A 17,527-nucleotide genomic window follows, 5' to 3' on the forward strand; every position below is an offset into this window, starting at 1 on the left:
CCCTAATTATCATGGGGAATATAAAATTTAAGTTTTGTATTAAAATATCATGGGATTTTAATTTTCTTAAAAAATTTCCTGACTTTTCAACTTATCGATGATGCAACCTTGAATGTTATTATCTGATTTTAGCATCACTTGTCCTCTTTTTTTGGTTTTATTTTCTTTTCATTTCTTCTGCATCGAAATTTTCTCACATGTTGTATTCTTGATAGGCAGGTATTGCCTTGGATTCTCCTGTACATTTAGATTTCCACCAGAAGAAGGCAACAACTACAAGCAAGTGGTTACTGTTCCCAGTCAATGAATTACTAATTTATATGCAGCTTGCTAAGTTTGAATTATTGGTGCGGTTCCGGTTGCCAACTGGTTCAATTATATAAATCCAATCAATAAAGAGGCAACGGGCAACAACAAGGCATTTTGTGTTTCTAAGAGGCAGTTTGGTTTTCTTTTCAATAAGACCTGAAAGGAAAAATTAAGGGTAGGGTCAGAGCAAAGACGAAATGCATCATCTCATTTTTGGGCATTCTTTTGCCGGGCTCGTGGCCCCGATCCTCCTCTTTGGGCTTGCGTTCCATTTTCTCAATAAGAAGAGAACTAGTGTGCGAAGAAATGCAGAAGATGCTATTACTTGTGCATCTGATTTGTTGACTGTGTCAACAGAAACTAATTCTGGTGGATCTAGTTTGTCTCTGACAGAAACTAATGGTGCATCTAATTCGTCTGCCATGGCAACTGGAAACCGCTACGAGGTGTTCTTGAGCTTTAGAGGCTCAGATACTCGAAAAGGCTTCACTGATCACCTCTACACCAGACTTGTTGATGCTGGAATTCATGCTTTCAAAGATGATAATGAGCTTCGCCATGGCAAGAAGATTGGGCCAGATCTTTTGGCAGCCATCAAGAACAGTAAGATCCTGATCCCCATTATCTCCTCGAATTATGGTTCGAGCCGTTGGTGCCTAAATGAACTGGTTCAAATAATGGAGTGCCAGAATAGTAACATCGGGCATCTAGTGTTGCCTATATTTTACAAAGTGGAACCAACTCACGTGCGTCGTCAAATCGGGAGTTTTGGAGACGTGTTTCGTATGCATGAGAGGCATTCTGACCAGGCGATTTTAGAGAAATGGAAGCTAGCACTCAGTGAAGTCAGTTTCTTGAAAGGATGGGAAGCCAATGGGTAAAGTTTTTCACCAAACAATTCTCTATGCTTTATTTTCTCGCTTTTCATTTTTAACATAAAAAAGGGAAGCAGTGAGATCCTGCCATGCATGAGTTCTATAAGTTATTCTTATTTTTTAAATTACTGTAATGATATTGACCAATCTAATCATAGATTTATTTTATGATCCTATTCGCTTGAATAATGTAAGATTTTCTAAATGAGATTCCGCTCCTATATCCAAAGATTTTGTAACATCGTGCTGTTTTTATTTTTATAGTATAGGCTGCATTAAACTTCATCTCAAACCTTTCTAGCTGTATATTTATTTGAGATTAATAGCACAATTTATTGGCGGCTCCTATCGAAAGCCCGTAACACCATATACCATACATGTTGATTGTTAAAGCCATAATTCCTTAACCTCCCAAGTTACATTTATTAAATCATTAATGTCATGAATTAGTTCCTATTAAAATTATTGTTACAAAATAAATAATTCATTAGTTATATGTATGGTGATGATAAATAGAAATGGAAAAACGATTGTCATATTATATGTTTGTTTAAATAACTTCCAATTCATTTTCCTATCTTCAGCGCATAATTTTAATCTCATACACCTGCATAAATTGAAGCAATGTTCTGGGGAAAAAATTATTCTTCTACTTCCCAATGAATCAATGGTAGATTAATTAAAATCCTAGAACATAGAAAATACTCAAAAGGAATATAAAGTACAACCCTTGATGCAATAAAAATTGATAAGAACACAAATCTAGAACATGCTATACTCCCAGCACGAGTAGAAACTTGCAAGCATGTAGAATTGCATAGATAAGGAGAAATCTTCTCAATTGTATCCAAGTAGTTCACAATATAGCACTCTGAAAGACTTTTTGGATTGGTCCTCTTACATCAAAAGTTATGTCCTAAATATTGACTGATAATTGAACTCTCATACCGGACTAGTTTATTGTATATTTGCTTATTCAAACACCCCAGAAACTTTTCAAAGTCACACTCGTGTCATACTTAATATCTTTAACAAGCAACAAGTTTAAAATTTGATTCAAATGTGTTACATATACAATATTCAAGATTTATAAGCAATACCCTCAAACTTCTTCCGGCTCATAAATAGAGTAATACTGGAATGGGGTAAGCCATGTGAAGCAACCACCAGCATTTTCTACTTTAGTCTTAGCATGTAAGATAATATATAGAAATATGGCAAAAACACTACTTGAAGTGTTTTGATTTATCCCCTAGATGTACGATATGATATAAATGTTGCCATGTGTGATAGGTATGAAGGAAAATTGGTGAAATCAGTTGTCCAAAAAGTGTTGAATGAGCTGAAGAAAGAGTTTGAGCTGGTTATTCCCGATAATTTGGTTGGAATTGATAGTCATGTGAAGAACGTTATGGAATTTCTAGATAACAATTCTAGTGCTACCCTATTTGTTGGCATCCATGGAATGGGAGGCATTGGTAAGACAACTCTTGCTAAAACCATCTACAACAAGCTCTCCAGTAAATTTGAGTATTGTAGCTTCATTGCTGATATTAGGGAATCATGCAAGCGTAATGGCCTTGAGTACTTACAGAATAAGTTAATCTCGGATATATTGAAGCAAAAAAATCAAGTTTATAGTAAGGATGAAGGGACCAGATTTCTCTCATCTAAGTTTGAAGATAAGAAAGTCCTCATTCTTCTCGATGATGCAGACGATGATGATCAGTTGAAGGCTTTGGCTGGAAATCATAATTGGTTTTCGCCTGGAAGTAGGATCCTTATTACCACCAGAAACAAGGCTATTCTTGACAATGCTGCAGTGGACTTCAACTATGAACATGAGGAAATGGATGGTGATCAATCTTTGATTCTGTTTAGTAGACATGCATTTCGTAGTAACTCTCCTCCAAGTGAATTTAAGGACCTCGCGCATGAAGTTGTATCCACCACTGGAGGCCTTCCCTTATCTCTTGAGGTTTTAGGTTCATTGTTGTGTGGAAAGAGGCCAACACAATGGAGAGGTACGATAAAGAAGTTGAAAAAAGTTCCAAATAGAAAAGTGCTAGAAAAGTTAAGGATTAGTTATGATGTATTAGAAAATGGACAAAAGAAATATTTTTGGATATCGCTTGTTTTTCATTGGCACCGACGGAAGAATTGCATCTTACATGTGGGATGCCTGTGAATTTTTTCCAGAGGAGGCAATTGAAGTATTAAGATTTATGTCATTAATAAAAGTTGGAGTTAATCATGAGCTCGAGAATGCATGACCAATTGCGAGATCTTGGTAGGGAAATCGTTCGCGAGGAAAACCCACAGGAGCCTTGGTACCGTAGCAGGTTATGGGAATCCAAGGAAATCCAAAAAGTGCTGAAGGGAAATAAGGTGATTGTTTCTCTTCTTTTCCTCCCTTAGTCTTTATAAGTACTGTTTATTGGCAAAAAAAATGTCATATCTTTACTTTGCTAACTCTAAAAGCCATTGATGCACGGTAATAGCAATATGAATGAATGATATTAGGTTACATTAGTTGGATATAAATAGTATTAAAAAACGTTGATTCTCACTTGTAGGGATCAGAAAAGATCAGGGCCATTTATCTTAACAAAGGCAGCTCAGAAGACTTTGGCGAGACACCTGAACATGCTGGCCATATCCTTACAAGCGAACAATTCAAGAATTTAACGAGGCTAAGGTTTCTTCACGTGAACGGGGCACATTTTAGTGGAGATTTTAAAAACTCAATTGAGGAGTTAAGATGGCTTCAGTGGCAGAATTGTCCCTTGACTTTTGAAGCAGAAAATATTAATTTAAAGGAATTAGTTGCACTTGATTTGTCAAAAAGCAAGATTTCAGATAAATGGGGAGGATGGAATTCCATCATGGTAAGATGCAGAACAAGTCTTTGTTTTCCAATTTTTTTTTTCTGGCTTTCTGTTGAATTATAATCACTCTGTGCTGAACCCTCGACGATTATTGTATTTTTTATCAGATGGCAGAGGAGCTAAAGTTTCTTGACCTTACACGTTGTTCATCTTTAGAAGGAACATTCTTCCTATCAGCTTTTAAGAATTTGGAGGTTCTTATCCTAAAAGGTTGTTGGAGATTGGAGCAAATTGACTCTTCGATTGGAGACATGAAGAGTATGGTTCGCTTGGACTTGACGGGATGTATTAGTCTCAAGGAGCTGCCACTAGAAGCGGGTAAATTAAAAGCATTGGAGCAACTCCTTTTACAAGGTTGTCAAAATATTTCTGTAGTACCAGACGAAATAGGGGCTCTGCAGAATCTAGAAATTCTGAATATTAGTGGCACTGGGATAAAAGATTTACCCTATGGTATTGGAAAGCTGAGAAACCTCCGAATCTTAGATGCTTCAAAGCTGCTATAAACTGGGAGGGAAAATGTCGAAACAGAAAGCATCCGTAGTCTTTCTTCCCTACCACGCCCTCATTTTCATGGTTACCGAAGGCTCCAATTGCTACTGGAGCTTCCTTCTAGCTTAACATGTTTGAGCATCACCTGTCAAAGTCGCAGATTGCCTTCACTTTCCCACCTAAACCATCTCAAGGAATTACGACTTCTTGACTGCAAATTTCTTGAGTGCATCTGGGAGCTTCGATCGACACTATTACAACATTCAGAATGCTCTCAACTGACAGATGTTGAAGAATCAGAATTACAAAAATCCCCTTACAATCCCTTCAAGTTGGAAATCTTAGAAATACGTGGCTGCCAATTTATGAAAACACTGGATGTTTCCCACTTAAACCATCTGAGGACATTATCAGCCGAGTGTTACGATAATATACGTGAAGTTCAAGGTCTTGACAAATTGAAATATTTGGAAAGCTTGAGCATTGCAGGGTGTGCTTCAGTTAAAAGGTTGGACCTTCCAAATTCTGAAGGCATGAAGAAAATACATGCTGAAGATTGTGAAAACTTAGTGAAAATTAAAGGTCTCGATAGGCTGAAATTCTTGAAAGTGTTACATATTTCTAAGTGTGCTTCAATTGAAAGGCTGAAGCTTGCAAATTCTGAGGGCATGAAGAAAGTACACGCTGAATATTGCAAAAATTTAGTTGAAATTCAAGGCCTCAATAAGTTGGAGTTCTTAGAAGAGCTATACATCTCTCATTGTGCTTCAATTGAAAGGCTGTACCTTCCAGAATCCAAGGGTCTGAAGGTATTAAATGTTAAAACTTGTGAAAACTTAGTCGAAATTCAAGGTATTGATAAATTGGAGTTCTTGAAAATGCTATGTATCTTTGGATGCACTTCAATTGAAAGGCTGAACCTTCCAAAATCTGAAGGCCTGAAGATATTAAATGCTAGAAATTGTGAAAACTTGGTTGAAATTCAAGGTTTTGATAGGATTGAGTTCTTGGAAGAGCTAGATATCTCTCAATGCGCTTCGATTGAAAGGCTAGACCTTTCAAAATCCAAGGGCATAAAGAAATTGCATGCTGAATGTTGCAAAAACTTAGTTGAAATTCAAGGCCTGGATATGTTGGAGTCCTTGGAAGATTTAAATATCTTTCGGTGCGCTTCAATTGAAAGGCTTGACCTTCCAAAATCCGAGGGCATGAAGAAACTACATGCTGAATATTGTGAAAACCTGGTCGAAATTCAAGGCCTTAGGAGGTTGGAGTTCTTGGAAGAGCTATATATCTCTCAATGCACTTCAATTGAAATGTTGGACCTTCCAAAATCTAAGGGTCTAAAAAGATTAGATGCTGAAAATTGCAAAAACTTAGTTGAAATTCAAGGCCTTGATAGATTTGAGTTCTTAAAAATGCTGCGTATTTCTGGGTGCACTTCAATTGAAAGGCTAGACCTTCCAAAATCCAAGGGCATGAGGACATTATTTGCTAAAAGTTGTGAAAAATTAGTCGAAATTCAAGGTCTTGATAGGTTGGAATTCTTGGAACTCCTATATATATCTCGTGTGCTTCAATTGAAAGGTTGGACCTTTCGAAATCCAAGGGCATGAGGAAATTAGTTGTTAAAAATTGCAGAAACTTAGGGTGCGCATGGAAACAACACTTCTTTTCTTTTTTATTCCCGGAACAAAAAAAAAAAGTGTTTATTCGGGAACAGTTTTGAACAAAAGAACACGTTTGGTAAGTGTAAAAAAAAACCGTCCTTGGAATAAAAAAAGAACAGAAACATGTTTGGTAATCGCTGCGATCAATTTCTGTTCCTAGAATAGAAAAAGAACAAACACGTTTGGTAAACGTAAAAAAAAAATTTCTGTTTTTTTTTTAAAAACATTTTTTTAAATAAAGTTCACACAAATTCATCAATAGTTTACATTTCTTTAAAATAAAAATAAAAATGAGAGGCCAAGTCCTTTTAATTTAAATCTTTGGATAGAGATGGAGGAGGGACCGATTGACTCAGCCTAATCCAACCTGAACATGGCCTAATAAGACCTTCGTCGCCCGATGAGCGCAACATACTGAAACCAAAGAATTGATAGTAGATTGATAGGCCATCCTAAACTCAGCCGACTGTAAAAGTAACATTTCTTTATTCCGAAAATTGGCGGTTATTTGAATATCCAAACATTACGTTCCGAATTCACATCATTAGATTTGATAGGATTCACCCGGTGACGGGAGGATGAAGCACCCCAGAAACATAGCCCTTATTTTAAAGACTCGACCGTGAACATTAAGTGAAGTATTTATCAACTCCGTGCCCTTTCATTCGTGGAAAGATAAAGATATTGTCAGCTTCCTCGAAAGCATGATTCTGTATAGGATACACCTCCGACTTTTAATCTATTTTGAGGCGCTTTTTCTTCCCTCAACTTATGACTTCACGGATTGAAAGAGAGAAAAAAGACATGAATTTTTGTATTAAGAACCTCAAAAAATTTTCAGGGAAAAATTATCCAAAAAATCTTAAATCTAAGTTCAAATAACAACCCACAAGCATTACAAACCAAACGACAAAACAATCCAAACTTTGAGAAGTCTTTAGCTTCTATTCCAGATCCTGACCCAAACAAACCATCCTCGTCCGGAATAAGGACATAGTATTACATATTTTCCAAAGTACCCTCCATATTTGTCATGTTTGTCATTCTGGGTCCAGTGCTTCAACCTGAGTGCATATGAGGAGGAGGAAGTTGCCCTTGCTGCCTAGGTACTTTTCTGCCTACTTGTGTTGATAAAGTTCATAATCGCTTTATCGTATCGATCCAGCTTCTCCTTGAAAGTAGGCACTATATCAGCTTTGTCAACTTGCAACATTAGCAATTACGCGGTCCAACATCGCTTCATAAATTTTCAATTTTTCAAGCTGCTTTGGCTTCCGCTTTCGCTTCCGCTTTGGCTTCAGCTGTTGCGGAAGAGACCCATGCTGGTAATGTATAAGAACAACATATGATAAGAAAGAGATCAAATAGGATGATAGACCATTAAAAAATTTAAAAATCAATTATATAGTCTGCCTTTCTTAAGAAATGTTTACTCCATGTAACAAAATTATGAAAGAATCAAAATTAAGCGATAACTTTCTCAACAATGCTTAGTCGGAACGTTCCCAATAACAGAGTTTCTTTACATACCGGCCGTAACCTCATCGAGATTCCCTCCTTAATCTTATTCAATTCAGGCGTAAATGATTCCCTCATGGATGTCAACTGCAACAAAAATAAGTAGTGTATTGATCAATCCAAACTCCTCCCGGGTTGTTTTCTTCTACAAATCAAATAACATATATCTTCCAATACTTTATTGAGAAAAATAACTAGACATTCACAAGCAGAAGACTAAAAGGAAGTTCCACTGATAGTATTTCTCCAAGGCTAATTAGCATACGATCTATACATTTTTAGCTATAATCGTCTTCCAAGAGCAAAGAAACTTGAAATAAGGAACAGGAAGAAGTATGAAAGAGAGGACAAAATGAATTCAGCATTTTCAGATTACCGGAAACAGATAATCACATGTTAGTACTCACAATAAATATATAAATAAAAACCAACTCTTATATAAGACTAGACCGCATCAGTGTCGTTTATACATAAGCCAAGTATGAAGAATAAAAAAGATTAGCAATTTCCATAAAGCTACTGTTTCCATCAGAATGCCAACCACCACATAACATTAAAAAAAGCAAGTAAAACTGGAAAAGGAAATTAACAGACACGGACAAAATTATGTAATTTCTTTTCTACATTAAGACATCAATGGTTTTATCTTTTATTGCTCCTTGATAAAGGAAAAACAGCAATTTTAACACGATTTGGTAGTTAAATGACTTTTCTTTCCATTGCACAAAACTACTCTTTTTTCCCTCTTGATAATGTCGTGGGAAAAAGGGGAATGCCGATCAGAAAGCACTCTTTGGCAGCTTCTCATGCTTAACTTACAGATTAATAGCAGCATTATCGATACCTGATCCTCACAAAATGTAAGCTTGGCTAGACATTGCAGTTTTTCATAACAAGAATTGTTAGATAAATGTTAATGCGACTGGCCTGGAGTCACTACATAATTAGAAATTCACCTTTGGTGGAGGAATTCCTAGGTTTACAAACCATAAGCACCCGTCCATACTACACTATGTAAAGAATTCGCTAACCAAATTTCACTCAAGGGCTTTCAAATTTCTCTGAGAAAAATTCCTGTCACCAAAATGTATGATGTTCTACAAATTCTAGCAAGGGAATAGGCTCCTGTTCAGTGGTTCTTATTGTCATGCTGGTTAGTGCACGAGGCCACATTACTATCCCCAAATTATAGTTCATTATGCAAATTCCCCACATTCTGATACTTTGGACAAAAGATTACGCGGCCGACAGTTTGTTGCCGAATACCCATTTCTGTCTCACAGCTATATTTGCTATCAAGTCAATTTCCAAACCAATATTCTCGAGCAGCTGCTGCTTGCTGGAGCAGCCTGTCCACCTCGCTAGAGCTGCTGCTCGAGCAGCTGCAGCTCGCTGGAGCTGCTGCTCGAGGAGCAAGGCTCTCGCCAAGCGAGGCTCGAGCTGCAGCTCGCTGGAGCTCGAGCGAGCTGCTGCTGCAGCTGCAGCTCGAGCAGCTACAGCAGCTCGAGCGAGCGAAGGGGGAGCTCGAGCAGCTGCAGATCGAGCTGCAGCTCGAGCTCGCTCTCGAGCGAGCGTTGCTCCCCCTTCGGCGCGACAGATCTGGGCGAGCAACGCTCGCCCAAGCCTTGAGTGAGCATTGCTCGCCCAGATCTGCGGTAGATCTGGGCTAGCAACGCTCGCTCGAGGCTCGAGCGAGCTGTCCCAGATCTGTCGCGCCGAAGGGGAGCAATGCTGACCGGAGAAGGAGCGCCGAAGGGGGAGCAACGTTGACCGGAGGAGGAGCGCCGAACGGGGAGCAACGCTGACCGGAGAAGGAGAAGCACCAGAAAAGTACCTGGAGTCGCCGGAGTGAGGAGTCACCGGAGAGCCAGCCGAGTGGGAGCCGCCGGAGAGATGGGAGAGACGCCGGAAAAGGAAGAACGAAGCTTCAGCCGACGAGAGGAGCGACGAGCACGCACGAAGGAGAAGAGCTTCGCCTTTGTTCCGATTTTGTTTTTTGGTTCTTTTGGTTTTTGTTCTTTTGTTCCGTCGAAGAAGTGTTTCTTTTCAAAAGGAACAACTTTTTTTTGTTTCTTTTTTCTGTTCCTATTTCGTTTCAGAAACAAAAAAAAAAAAAACAAAAACGCAACCAAACGCGTTTTTGTTCTTTTTTGTTCCCTAAGACACTTTCCGTACAAAGTGTCTTGGAACGTTTCTTAGAAACGTTTCCATGCACGCCCTTAGTCGAAATTCAAGGCCTCGATAAATTGGAGTTCTTGGAAGAGATATATATCTCTAGGTGCGCTTCTATCGAAAGGTTAGACCTTCCAAAATTTGAGGGCCTACCTGAAAATTGGGAAGAGTTAGTTGAAATTCACCGCCTCGAGAAATTGGAGTTGTTGAAGGGGTTTAAGTTTTTCCGTCCTAGCCTTTTAACGCAAGACGCTCTAAAATTCGAGGGCTTGAAGATATTATGTGCTAAAAATTACAAAAACTTAGTCAAAATTCAAGGCCTCGATAGTTTAGAGTTCTTGGAATTGCTATATATATATCCCAATGCGCTTCAATTGAAAGGCTTGACCTTCCAAAATTTGAGTGTTTGAAGATATTAAATGCTGAAGATTGTGAAAACTTAGTCGAAATTCAAGGCATTGATAGGTTAAAAATCTTGGAAGGGCTGTATATCTCTGGGTGTGCTTCAATTGAACGACTGGACCTTCCAAATTCCGAGAGTCTTGAGATATTACATGCTCAAAATTGCAAAAACTTGGTCCAAATTGAAGGCCTTGATAGGTTAATGTTCTTAAAAGAGCTATATATCTCTCAGTGTGCTTCAATTGAAAGGTTGGATCTTTCAAAATCTGAGCATCTAAAGATATTAAATGTTGGATATTGCAAAAACTTAGTCAAAATTCAAGGTCTCAATAGGTTGGAGTTCTTGAAAGAGCTATATATCTTTGGTTGCGCTTCAATAAAAAAGCTGGACCTTTCAAAATCCAAGGATCTGAATATATTAGATGCTCAATATTGCAAAAACTTAGTTGAAATTCAAGATCTTGGTAGATTGGAGTTCTTAAAAGTGCTGAATATCTCTGGGTGTACTTCAATTGAAAGGCTGGACCTTCCGAAGTCCAAGATCATGAAGAAATTATTTATTGAAAATTGTGAAAACTTAGTTGAAATTCGAGGCCTCAATAGGTTGGAGTTATTGGAAGAGTTATATATCTCTCAGTGTGCTTCAATTCTAAGGGTGGACCTTCCAAAATCTGAGGGCATGAAGAAATTATTTGCTCAATATTGCAAAAAGTTAGCCAAAATTCAAGGCTTTGATGGGTTGGAGTTCTTGGAAGTGTTGAATATTTCTTGGTGCACTTCGATTGAAAGGCTAGATCTTCCAAAACTCAAAGGTTTGAAGAAATTATATGCTCAAAATTGCAAAAACTTAGTTGGAATTCAAGGCCTTGATAGGTTAGTGTTCTTGGAAGTGCTGAATATCTCTGGGTGCACTTCAATTAGAAGGCTGAACCTCCCAAAATCTGAGGGTTTGAAGATATTAGGTGCTAAAAATTGCAAAAACCTAGTTGAAATACAAGGTCTGGCTAGGTTGGAGTTCTTGAAAGTGCTGAATATCTCTGGGTGCACTTCAATTAAAAGGCTTGACCTTCCAAAATCAGAGGGTATGAAGATATTAGATGCTCAATATTGCAAAAGCTTAGTCGAAATTCAAGGCCTGAATAGGTTAGAGTTCTTGGAAGTGCTCAATATCTCTGGGTGCACTTCGTTTGGAAGGTTACCAGATTTATGTTGCTTTGACACCTTGCAAAAGTTGGCAATCAACTGCAGTGACAAGCTTGATGACATTCAGAACCTAGAGGGATTCACGTCTTGCGCGAGTTTATGGATTGAAGATTGCAAGACCTTAGCAAAATTCCCAAACTTGTCAAATTTTCCTAAGTTACAGAAATTGTTCCTGTCTAATTGTCATGAACTTCGGGAGATCCCAGGGCTTGAGGAGTCGACATCTCTAAAACATATTGCTATCTCAGGATGTTCCTCGATTGAGATCTTACCAGATTTGTCATCGTGTAACAACTTGATCAGTCTGGTTGTGCAAAATTGTGAAAAGTTGACTGAGCTTCGAGGGCTCCAGAATTTGGACCACTTAGTGGAACTGGACATTTCTGGATGCATGTCACTTAAAAGAATACCAGAATTGTCTGGAACGCGACTTTATCGAAGTTACGAGAAAATGCCGTTTGCCTCAATCGTGGAACGATAGAACTTGGAGAAAGTGACTGGGATGAGTCAGAATAGTTCAGATGATCCACATTTCCTAACAACGGTACATAAAGCAGGTAAGCTACCTTTTCTCTTTGAGATCTATCATTCAAGTTTCATTTTATTTCCCGTTAGAAGATTTATAACCTTTTCAATAGTGACAGTGTTATCATTTTCCTATGTGAATTCCAGGAATCCGCGGGAGATGTTCGGGGGAAGTTTATGTGTACTCTGGCAAAATGTTTCTGCTGGTCATGCCAGTAATGGAAATAGATCAATAGGCCTTCTAAGTGCATCATTTGCCATTAGTCTTCAGGTAAGATTCGACATCCTATGCAGAAAAATAAAGAGTCTCCACGTGTGATTGATTCCGGAATGCTGGAATTACAGAATAAAAACTGATGTATGTGGGCTTTTTAATAGAATGCTAAAGGTAATTGTGTAGGTCAAGAATTGCTAAATGAAGTACCCTTCATGGAGATCCTTCTGATATTAGGTTTTCGTTTGCTCTGCACTCACCATGCATTTCATGACTGCATGTTTCTAAGGTATGCTTAAGATTGAATTTAAGGTGCAAAAGGAACATATTTAGTGGGCATCCCCTAGTGTGCAGACACTACTGACTTGGGACGAAGTTTGTCCAACTATTGTGTTCCGCACATATTATTTCACCAAATCGTTTGCATTAGTTGATTAAGGTAATTGTATCGGTTGAGAAACTACAAATGCAAGAGCAGACTCTTCTAGTGATGTGGTCGTGAATAAACAAGAAAACAGTTCGGAAGCAAAACTATCGTGACTTATTTGAATCAGTTGAGAAAATTGCAACTGGAATTTTGCTGACTATGAATCCATGTTCATTTGCTTTGAATCCAGGATATTCCTAAAAATCCAAGCCAAACAATAGTTTAGCCCAAAGAATACTTCTTAATGTCTGTAGAGTTAGTAATGCCATATGTCATTTGCCTGAACTGTTAAGAGTCTAGCAAATAATCAAGATGGAAGACATGAATAATAATGTCTTTTGACACAATTGACTTCACTGTGAAATAATCCCTTACGTTGTGCATAAGCTCTTATTAGTGCATTTACTTGCTGAAAAGAAAAACATGGAAAGCGTTTCCATCAATTTCCTAAAGAAACTTCACTTTGTCCTGCCATTTGAAAACTGTAAGGAAAGAATTATACTATATCCCACAAAAGCAAGCAACTTAAGTTGTATAACTATACTAACTTGATGAAAGCTTCTGGGGTGGATGATTTTGGATTCCTATTAGTTGGGATTGGAAGAGTTCAAAAGGAAATCAACATTGAGTTTGACAAACAAAGATCTGTAAACTTTGGGGTATTATTAGTAGATGCCTGTCAATATTGATTTCATTTGGTTCACTGACAGGATATGGTTATTATTGTGCTGATTGTGAAGTAAACGCTGAAATATCGAAAAGAGCTTCCGAAAGGCACTTCTAAAAGGAAACAAAGTCATCAGAGGATCAGAAGCTTAATTTCTTGGACTTTTCCTAATTGCTGACGATGAACCCTTCGAACTGTAAAGGATGTTTGCACTGTTATCCGACATTGCCCTGATTACGTTCAACAGAGGCATGGCAGAGCTAAAACTGTCAGTTAACTTACGAGGTTTCTGTACTGAAATTTGGACAATTGTATTTCAATTTGTTATCATAATTGGCACCTGCATGGTGGTCTTTTGGAGAGAGTTGTTTGTGATTCAGGTTTGGATCTTCATGCTAGAGTGGAAGTTATTTGAAGTCTGCCTGCTGAACTTTGTTGGGTTAATAAATAGCTTGGAGTTTCTTACTTTGGGAATGCTGTCTTAAAATGGATGTATCCACCACGGTTGGAAGTCTCAGAATCAAAATTTTGTGACATTGAGATCTTATTGCAGAGGTTCTGTATCCAAATTTGAAAATATTTCTGGTGTGAAGAACAAGGTTGCTAGAATTGAGTGATTGTGCTTTTGCAATTGCGCCTTATTTGGGATATTAAAGCTTGATTGATATTGCTTTAGCTTGTAACAAAGATCATCTCTCGTGAACATGCTACTTTGGAATCTAATTGATAATTTAGTTTCTCACGTCCCTTGTCATTAATTGGAGTAGTCTTCATGTGCTCACATTGCTCATCTTCCCAGTTGCACTCGAGTTTAAGTTGATGCACTTCCTGTTTTTAGACTTTTCTTCACCTGTCTAGATTCGACGGATGCCATGTATCTTTCTCTATTTTTCCTCCTTGAAATATTATTTGTTGAATTTCTCTTACAGCTCGGCATTATATCATAAATTAATAGGAGGAGGTCTAAAAAATCAATTCTCTCATTCAGTATCGGCTAATAATGTGCACCCCCTTTCACTCATTTGGCCTTTCAGTGATAGAGAACCTTAGGTGGCACCAACGCCTCGGATTGTGCCCGGTAGGCCTAAAGAGATAAGGATAACAGAGGAAGGAGAATCTAAATATGGATTCAAAGAGTCAAGACAAGGCACAGAAATCGCATGCCATTTGTGCTTCAAGCAAGGGCCATGACTCAAGATATTGTCCATTGAATCAGAAGAAAAAAAGTGAGGTTCAATCATTCTGTGTTTCCAGTCTGTGTTTGTGTCATTATTTTCTTACTTTCATCTTTGTCAAGTGAACAGGATGAAGTAGTCAGACAAAGAGAAGCCAACCAACTTGTCGCAGAGATGCATCATAACAGTGCCACCGCTCAAAAGGTACTTTTAACCTTACTTTTAAGTGACTGTATGTAGTGGAATGATTATGAGTGCCATTTTAACTTGAGTATTGGTTGGTTCTTAATAGCCTTAATGGGAAGGCAGTTCAGTCACTTCTCTACTAAGAAATTCCAACAATGTTGTGGTCAATGCTAGGACAGTAGAGGGCGTGCATATTTATCTCTACTGTGAGATTAGAGGTACAGCTTTATGTCAGTAAATGAGTTTTGTAAAGATTTAAAATTTGATTTCATAGCATGCATTTCTTTCGTCCAGCAGCAAAGGAAGACAGTATGAAAAAGAAGCAAGAGAAATGGAAACAAGTGGGGGAGCATCTGAAGGACGGCATTGGAACTGTTGGATCAACAAGATCTCCAAGAAAGGGGAAAAATCGACCAGAAGCAGCTCTGTAAAGAATTGGAAGTCTGATATGTTCTAGTAATTTTTGTTGATGTGATAATCTTCATTTTAAAGAGACGGAATTTGTTTTCTGTATTTTCTGCAAGATGTGGCAATGATACTGTTGAGACCACAGGCATTCTGGGCTACAGTTTATTGTGCTTGGCAGTACGTTTGATATTTGAAGAGAAGTGCAGTTGACCTTATTTCTGCCTGTCTGTTGGCGTTAAAGACTTGGCCGTGTCCACAATAACGAGCCAAGCTTGTTTAGATGCAGGGCATGAATTTCCTAACCTAACAAATTCTACAAATTGTCTTTCTAAAAACATCAATCTACATCACCAAAGCAGTGAAGGACTATGACAATTTATTCTAAACAAACGAAGTTTTATTGCAAAACACCGGCAATTTTGTAGGCATCATTATTAGTAAAACTGGAGAACCTAATCCTCCAACTACTCAGCAGTTCCAGCAGTGGAACGTTGCTCTCATCCAAGTAAAAACCCAAATGAATCGTTTTTTGCTTTTTAATTCGACCAATATGCACAATTAAAAAGGTGAAGATGATGTTTTAAAGCTAAAGCTCTTACGTGGTAGACTTTCTTTTACATTGATCATTTTTGACCTTGTCAATTAGTTAGGCTTAACCACTGTTGTCCACCCTTCTTACATGGGAATGAGTAAGTGAAGAGTTTGATTCTCCACCTTCTTAGAGTTTTAGATGTGGAGTCCGAATCCTACGGATTGCAAATAGGCAGGATGAAAGTTTGAGAATGAGTTGAAAGCTAAAATAAGAAAAAAAAAATAGTTGGGCTTCATTTTTCGGTCGGAGGATTGCCATAAGAAAAAATAATATCATTGATTGCATATTTTCCAATTTGAAATGGAAAGATAAAACGAAAAATTTTAACCCATAACTCTAAAAAGCCACGTCACATGCACCATTTAAGTTTTGCCACGAATATAATGATATCATACTACCTCATTTTTCAAATTAGAAAAAAAATCAACCCACTACTCTAAGCGAAAAATGCAATCCATGCTCCTCATTCCATCATAATAAAAAATATTTTAATGCAATAGGCGTTGGAATAAAAGATTTAGGTTAGCAATACTACGAGCATAAACACATTCATTTAAGATTGTAATGTATATTTTTAAATAAGTAGCAAAATGTTCAATGGTACAATTATAGCTAAGAATGTAATGAGTAAAGTCTGAAATTAATTAAAACAATTAAACAAATCCTAAATATACTTCGTCACTTTGTTCACTATTTAAATGCATTTCATTTTATGTATTTTAATATAGATAATAGTAGTTTTTAGGTGAAAAGTGGTAGAGTGGTGATTATATTTGTGTTTTGTTCAACCTAAAGTATAGTGAAGAGTTTGAGTTAGTCTCATTCTCCCCTCGCTCTCTTGTTGATTCTATTTATATTTTCTTGTTTATTTTATTTTATTTTTCTTCTTTTTCGATCTAAATATGAGAGCTCTTTTCTCTTGGTTCAATTCTAGATTTGAGAGTTTGAATTCTCACAATCTAATTTTAGATCTAGGAGCTATGTGTTTATTTAACCTGTTGTGGCTATATTTGTACGGTGATGGTGTCAAGGAAGCCAAACCTAGGCATACACTGCGAATTGACAATGCTATAGTTATAGGAAAAGAACTTTTCAGCGTGTGCTTATTATTGACAATGATATAAGATTCAGTGATTGGTTAACAATTATTTTGCTAGACTAATCCATTCTTATGGAATAAGTGTGTGGTTAACCTTGGTGCTCTGATAATTTTCCTTTTTTTTTTTTTTGGATTTCATTTTGTCTTGTAATTATCTGGACTTTGCTTTACTTCGATTTGCTTTTATTGTGAAGTTTACGTACTTCTCATGTATTTCCATAAAAAAAAAAAAATGAAAACAAAAGCAACATCCGGAATGGCGAAACTGGTAACTACCAGCAAAGTTAACGGTAGAAGCATAAACACGGTGGTGCGTTGTTCTGCATTTTCCCTACTATTTACACTCAGTTTTTTTTTTTTTTTAATGAAAGTTGTAAAGTTTCGTGAGTTTTTATTTTTTTATTTTTACTTTGCCCCCATTAACTTGAATTAATTTTATAATAGGGTTAATATAATGCAAAATTCCAAACTGATATATCTGTGACAAATTCACAAAAGATTAATTTTTTGTCTACAAAAAAACTTAAAACAGTACACGCGCGATATATTTGCCATTCATAAGCTTCTGTCAAATATTGCCATAAATTGCTAACATAGGTGACATGTGGACTTAATGCCGATCAATTAATAGGTTATATCACGAAAAAATCAAAATTAATATACTTATGACAATTTTGTCCCAAAACGGTATGCCGCGACAAATTT

At 37.3% G+C, this 17,527-nt stretch overlaps 5 protein-coding genes across 5 annotated transcripts in view; all 5 read left to right on the top strand.

Annotated features, from left to right (window-relative positions):
* The first annotated feature begins 283 nt into the window (after positions 1-283).
* Positions 284-3,372, top strand: LOC104429058 (disease resistance protein RPV1-like). The gene is made up of 3 exons (XM_039309473.1): positions 284-1,186; positions 2,478-2,662; positions 2,900-3,372. Exons 1-3 carry the CDS (start codon positions 507-509, stop codon positions 3,370-3,372), a joined length of 1,338 nt encoding a protein of 445 aa, XP_039165407.1. The 5' UTR covers positions 284-506.
* Positions 3,373-3,437: 65 nt separating this feature from the next.
* LOC104439284 (disease resistance protein RUN1-like) lies at positions 3,438-4,578 on the top strand. The gene is made up of 3 exons (XM_039309474.1): positions 3,438-3,572; positions 3,761-4,072; positions 4,180-4,578. Exons 1-3 carry the CDS (start codon positions 3,438-3,440, stop codon positions 4,576-4,578), a joined length of 846 nt encoding a protein of 281 aa, XP_039165408.1.
* Positions 4,579-4,929: 351 nt separating this feature from the next.
* Positions 4,930-6,180, top strand: LOC120291750 (putative adenylate cyclase regulatory protein). Its single transcript, XM_039309475.1, has one exon. The coding sequence runs from the start codon at positions 4,930-4,932 to the stop codon at positions 6,178-6,180; it is 1,251 nt and encodes a 416-aa protein (XP_039165409.1).
* A 4,122-nt stretch (positions 6,181-10,302) lies between these two features.
* Positions 10,303-15,354, top strand: LOC108956696 (putative adenylate cyclase regulatory protein). The gene is made up of 5 exons (XM_039308592.1): positions 10,303-12,086; positions 12,202-12,325; positions 14,397-14,588; positions 14,667-14,741; positions 14,830-15,354. The coding sequence occupies exon 1, from the start codon at positions 10,529-10,531 to the stop codon at positions 12,008-12,010; it is 1,482 nt and encodes a 493-aa protein (XP_039164526.1). The 5' UTR covers positions 10,303-10,528; the 3' UTR covers positions 12,011-12,086; positions 12,202-12,325; positions 14,397-14,588; positions 14,667-14,741; positions 14,830-15,354.
* LOC120291751 (disease resistance protein RUN1-like) overlaps positions 12,032-17,527 on the top strand; it is a 32,746-nt gene continuing 27,250 nt past the window's right edge. The window contains exons 1-3 of the mRNA XM_039309476.1: positions 12,032-12,086; positions 12,202-12,269; positions 12,433-12,557. Coding sequence (XP_039165410.1) covers positions 12,032-12,086; positions 12,202-12,269; positions 12,433-12,557 — 248 coding nt within the window. The remainder of the gene's footprint in view (positions 12,087-12,201; positions 12,270-12,432; positions 12,558-17,527) is intronic.

The sequence above is a fragment of the Eucalyptus grandis genome, chromosome 3, assembly GCF_016545825.1.
Source record: "Eucalyptus grandis isolate ANBG69807.140 chromosome 3, ASM1654582v1, whole genome shotgun sequence".
NCBI lineage: Eukaryota > Viridiplantae > Streptophyta > Magnoliopsida > Myrtales > Myrtaceae > Eucalyptus > Eucalyptus grandis.